The sequence below is a fragment of the Brachyistius frenatus genome, unplaced genomic scaffold (genome assembly GCF_029030835.1).
Source record: "Brachyistius frenatus isolate BFR_SWC_R1_liver_20210118 unplaced genomic scaffold, ASM2903083v1 Contig_4, whole genome shotgun sequence".
Lineage (NCBI taxonomy): Eukaryota > Metazoa > Chordata > Actinopteri > Embiotocidae > Brachyistius > Brachyistius frenatus.
In genome coordinates, this window is record NW_027210603.1 from 8,058,263 (window position 1) to 8,064,280 (window position 6,018).

At 38.1% G+C, this 6,018-nt stretch overlaps 1 protein-coding gene across 1 annotated transcript; it reads left to right on the forward strand.

Moving 5' to 3' along the window:
• LOC138630076 (blue-sensitive opsin-like) lies at nucleotides 1-3,402 on the forward strand. The gene is made up of 5 exons (XM_069714188.1): nucleotides 1-379; nucleotides 1,247-1,415; nucleotides 2,194-2,359; nucleotides 2,601-2,840; nucleotides 3,201-3,402. The coding sequence occupies exons 1-5, from the start codon at nucleotides 1-3 to the stop codon at nucleotides 3,303-3,305; spliced, it is 1,059 nt and encodes a 352-aa protein (XP_069570289.1). The 3' UTR covers nucleotides 3,306-3,402.
• The last annotated feature ends 2,616 nt before the right edge of the window (nucleotides 3,403-6,018 follow it).

Sequence of the window (6,018 nt, forward strand, 5' to 3'; positions counted from 1 at the left end):
ATGAGGGGCAATCATCCTGCGGAGCTGCCGGAAGACTTCTGGATCCCAGTGCCTCTGGAAACCAACAACATCACAGCCTTCAGCCCCTTCCTTGTACCCCAGGACCATTTGGGGAGCATTGGGATCTTCTATTCGATGTCAGCATTTATGTTCTTCTTGTTTGTGACGGGCACAGCCATCAATACCCTCACTATTGCATGTGCTGTTCAATACAAAAAGCTCTGGACTCATCTGAACTACATCCTTGTGAACTTGGCAGTGGCAAACCTCCTCGTCGCTTCCATTGGCTCCTTCACTTGCTTCTACTGCTTCGCCTTCAGATACATGATTCTTGGTCCGCTGTTTTGCAAGATCGAAGGATTTGCAGCAACTCTTGGTGGTAAATCAGAATTGGTGACTTGCAATACCACCACTGAGGCATTCATTTTTATCACTGTATTATCCTGAAGCCTTAACATTTTTAACATGTAGAAAATCTGTACTGATGTTAAATTTTTTGGTAAAGGACAATTACAATAACACTGCAAGCCTGCACGGCATGGGAATATTTTTTTTCCAATCTGAAAAAACAGCTTAATCTTACTCTAAGCTGTTTCTTCTTCCCATTACACCATACATACTTATTGTCTGTTTAGTTGTATGCAAATGGAGTTAGTGATTAGTTCCAAGAGGGGCTAAGAATAGCTATTAATTGACAAAATGTATGTTATTTTTACAGAAAAAGTTTTTTTTACAACAGAGCTGTGGGATAAATGTCTGAACTTGTACAAAGAGTTGAAGTTTTAATTTTAGATTGTGGTGATGAAGATTTTAATACTACGTTTCATTTACTGTATTTGCCCTGGCTGTCTGTTGTTTTAAATATACAGTAAGTTGCCTGTTTTTGCCAGGACAGCCTCCAAGTGCCTCTGAAGTTTTTCACCTTTTAGCTTTTTAAAAAACTGAACATGTTGTTCCAATAATTTTTTATTTTAAGTACTAGTTATAACATTTTTAAAGTTGGATACCGTAAAACTTTTTTCAATGAAAATGTGATGAAAATGTACTTATTTGTAAATCTGGGCCAAATACCATAAAAAGGTGGACTGCAGGCAATATCTAACGCATGTTTTTAAACTTAAGCTAATATTCAAACCCCAAATCTATCATGTTGTTATCTCTAATGAAAATACGCAATATAATTTGCAGCTGAGTGAGGGAACTGAAGTCAATAAGAGTGTTTTATAATTGTTTTGTCTTGTTCCAGGCATGGTGAGCCTGTGGTCTCTTGCTGTGGTTGCTTTTGAGAGATGGCTGGTTATCTGCAAGCCAATGGGGAACTTTGCCTTCAAGCCCAACCACGCTATAGCCTGCTGTGCAGTCACTTGGGTCTTTGCCTTAGCTGCTGCAGGTCCTCCTCTCGTTGGATGGAGCAGGTCAGTACATAAAGACCAAGCAACAGTTTGTTAGATCTTTTTATTCAACTTTCTTTTAGTTATTACTATTCTCTACTCTTTGTTGCAAAACGTTCCCTCCCTTTAAGAGCTCTTGAAAAGAAAACAAGAACCATTTCTCTGGTCCAATTCCCAAATATGCAGGCATGTAGAGTATTAATGCATATTACCCCCATCTTAGCTTCCCTACATCATACGACACTTCCTTCTTATTGAACTGAGAACTAGATTTAAAATTCTGCTCCTGGCATTCAAAGCCCTTCATAATCAAGCTCAACCTTACATCACATGTCTCTTAGTACCATGATAGCCCAAAAGAACTCTGCGCGCTAAGAGTGCAGGCTTGCGTACCGTTTATGATGTTTCCAGAAGTAGGCTGGACCTTCAGTATTTAGGCTCCTGTCCGTGGAACCAGCTCCCTGCCTGGCTAACTCACAATCCACCTTCAACAATACCTTCTGTTTTAATAAAGATATGTCCCTTTGCTGACAAATGGACATAGTTCAACAACAACAATGTTTTAATTTGGGTGGTTCTTTCTGTTTGTTTGCACCTTTTGTTTTATTTTTATTGCCATGTATAATGTTAACATGTATCAGGACCAGAATCCATGGTGATTTTACACTATATGTATATATATAAGGATTTGAATTGAATTGAATTGAATTGAATTGAATTGAATTGAATTGAATTGAATTGAATTGAATTGAATTGAATTGAATTGAATTGAATTGAACTAATTAATTGTCTGTCTCTGCAGGTACATCCCAGAGGGCATGCAATGTTCCTGTGGACCAGACTGGTACACAACAAACAACAAGTTTAACAATGAGTCTTATGTGATGTTCTTGTTCGGCTTCTGCTTTGCTGTCCCTTTCACTACCATCGTCTTCTGCTACTCACAGCTGCTTTTAACGCTCAAATCGGTAGGTAATGTATGGTTTAGGCTGATAGAGTGCAAGGCCAAACTATCTCAACTTATTATGTGGAATATTATTAGGTTATAAAAAAAAAAAATACGAGCATACTATTACTCAACAGCAACAAATAAATAACATAAACATATTCTAACAACTCATCAGGGAGGGGGAAAGGGAAAGAAAAAATATTCTTTAACACTTCTTTAACATTTTCACACTGATTCTGACAATTAATCTGTCTCAACAGGCAGCTAAAGCCCAAGCTGAGTCTGCCTCCACCCAGAAGGCAGAGAGGAAGGTGACCAGGATGGTGGTCATTATGGTGCTGGGCTTCCTGGTGTGCTGGATGCCTTATGCCTCATTTGCAATCTGGGTTGTCAACAACCGTGGGCAACCGTTCGACCTAAGGCTGGCGACCATCCCCTCCTGCTTCTCTAAGGCCTCCACCATCTACAACCCTATGATCTACATCCTCCTTAATAAGCAGGTGGGCTCATTGCCAAAAAAAAACATTTTGCAGGCAGGCAGTATTTGTTCAACTGATCTGAAATTGGATTAAGTTTAAAAAGAATGACAAACCACACGTGAACTTATCACTGACAAGGTCACTGATGCTCTCTAAACATGGCTTTCAGAAAATACAAAAGGTGCCATCCTCTGAGAAAATATGACATACCTTAGTCTTTAATTATTTATTGATTTGGACTGATCTGGACAAAAGAATCATTATCTATCCAAGTATTTTTTTTAATACATTTTCTGGGAGTCACTTTTATCAGAATTTGACCTTAAACTACAGAGAATACAGGAATGCAACTAATTTGCTTACCTTTGATCCCTCCTTCAGTTCCGCTCATGTATGAGGCAGATGTTGGGGATGAGTGCAGGCGACGAGGAGGAGTCATCAACGAGTCAATCAGTCACTGAAGTCTCTAAAGTTGGACCTGCTTAGGTTAACTTTGAATGCTCACAAACTGGAAATAGCATTAAAGAGATTTTTATGATTCTTACAGATAAAGAGTTTTATGCAAAGAGAAATAAAAAAAATATGGAGAAATAAATAAATGATTGCAGCATGAAGTGATTGTTTCCTTAAAAGGCTTTCCACTACAAGTGCACAATCATTGAGTCTCATATTCTGTCAATTCCCTTTTTCTCTTAATAAAATAAAGATGCAGGTCGCTGAAACCCATAATTACTGTAGTTATAGCTTGTAATATGGTTGGAATTTCTATGAACGATTTTGAAGCTATTATGTCAAGACTCACAAGTATACACTTGTATATATTGCATGTAAATGCACATAATCTGTACTCTAATAAAGCATTAAAAACAATTAAAAAACATGACAGTTTATATGTGATGATAAACAATTACTGACGATACAGGAGCACCCTGGATCAGCTGATCAGAAAGCTGATCTTATGTGTACTTGGAAAAAGGTAACATTCAAAAATTCAGATTACTACTATTGCAATAAATAAATTGCAATAATTTACCACTTTGTAGTGAAAGATGCAGACAGGTGCAGCAGTTGTGCTGCAGATGGCGCCATACCTGATGAGCGAGTCTCCACAGCAGTGGGCGACTGCACTGTATCTGCTCCATCGTGAACAATCGCTTGAAATACTGAGTTTTCAATGATTTGATCTTCATTTATTTAAGAGGTTTGTATTGAGTTAATCTGTCTGAAAACCCACATCCGCACACGGTTTAAATTGGTCTGTGATCAGTTGTGGAAGAAGTATTCAGATCCGTTACTTATAATGATTTTTGATTTTGATTTTATACACTTTATTAATCCCCGAGGGGAAATTTCTTCACTACAGCAGGGGGGCTCTCAGGGGGGAGATGCTGCAGCAGGCTGCCACGACCGCGGCGCCAGGTAACCTGACCTGAAGTGCATGTTTTTTTGGATGATGGGAGGAAGCCGGAGAACCCGGAGAGAACCCACGCAAGCACAGGGAGAACATGCAAACTCCGCACAGAAAGGCCCAGGACCGGATTCGAACCCAGAACCTTTTTGCTGTGAGGCGACAGTGCTAACCACTGCACCACCATGCCGCCCGAAACAGAAGAAACAGTACCAATACAGTCATGTAGAAATGCTTCCTTACAAGTAAAAATCTTGCATTCAATCAAAGTGAAAGTACATGCATATTAGCAGCGCAATGTATAATTGTATCAAATTAATATTCCATGTTGAGTCTCTCTGACTGATATATTATTATATAATACATGACTGTAAGATTATTAATAGTGATGCATCAGAGAGTATGTTACTGTTGCAGCTGCTGCAGGTGGAGCTAGTTTGAATAACTTTACATCCAGTTTAATATACAGGGACAGCAGATAAATCACAGGGGTCACCAGATGATTACTGGGAGAGAAGAGAAGAAAACCACAAATCCATTTTCAGTTTTTGAACATGACAAATCCCTATTTGGTGGAGCTGTTAACAACTCATAGACTTCTGAAATGTGACCTTGACTACACACTGCTTTTTGTAAGACATCAGAACCAAACAGGTTGGAAACCACTGGTTTAATCTTTAACAATATGCTGTCATTTAAAAACTTGTTATAATATCCATTGTGTTAAATCTACATCTTGAAAGCAACTAAAGCTGTAAAATGAATGTAGTGAAGTAGGACGTACAATATTTCCCTGTGAAATGCAGTGGAGTTGAAGTATTAAGTAGCATCAAATAAAAATACTCAAGCAAAGTACAAGTGCCTCAAAAAAATACTTAAGTACAGTGCTTGAGTAAATGTATTTAGTTACTTTTCATCGCTGTCTGTTGGTCGTTCTTACCTGCTGCCCGCAAGGTGTGCGCTTCACTATAGGTTGTTCACCAATCAGACTTTAGAGCTTTAGCTGGTAGAGTTGAGGGGATGTGAACACATACACACACATCTCTACATACAATGAAAGCAGAATACATTTTCAAATTGGGTCAAGTATCATCACTTTTTAGAGGTACAGAAATGATTATAAACAGAATCGTAATTACTAATCATGAATGCCAACAGTTATTAATTAAGAAGAAGAAATACTTCAACACAATAAACAAAACAATAAACCAAAGAGGGTTAGTTGGATTGGATCAGCCATTCTACTCTGTGATTATTTTCACATCATAAAAGAAAAAAAAACAACAACCAGTTTTTAAGAAAATATTATTCCGAATAACTATTTATAATTTGCTGTTTACCTAAGTAACTACAACTAAAAGCTTTATTAAGCTGTTTCCTGTGTAGATAACATTCATAATTGATAAGTAATGTAGATACAAATACAATTTATATAATTAATCTGATTATTAAATATTAGGCTGGTAAGACATGGAACTTAATCGGTCAAACCTGGAAAAAACATGGTTAGAATTGCCTCTGGGTTTTTGGCCATCGTGGATTTTCTGCGCTGCAGCGGGGGAAAAAGTAAAGACAAAAAAATTCTGCCCCTGGACGACAGATTACACACACATAAGAGAGTAGGATTATTACCTGATGTGAAGGGAACACAAGACCATGGTAGCAAAAGTGGAATTGGTTCACTTCACACCAGTGTAATTCTTTACAGGGTTTAACTGTCGTTACACATGTAGACCACCGGAAGGCAAATGAATAGAACCAGACCTTCATCCCCTGGTCATGGTGGTCATG

Bases quoted from the DNA above. Each gene is read 5' to 3' on its own strand.
- LOC138630076 (XM_069714188.1), top strand. From the start codon at position 1: ATGAGGGGCAATCATCCTGCGGAGCTGCCGGAAGACTTCTGGATCCCA. The intron at 1,416-2,193 runs GTCAGTACATAA...CTGTCTCTGCAG, and splicing joins CCTCTCGTTGGATGGAGCAG to GTACATCCCAGAGGGCATGC. The intron at 2,360-2,600 runs GTAGGTAATGTA...CTGTCTCAACAG, and splicing joins TGCTTTTAACGCTCAAATCG to GCAGCTAAAGCCCAAGCTGA.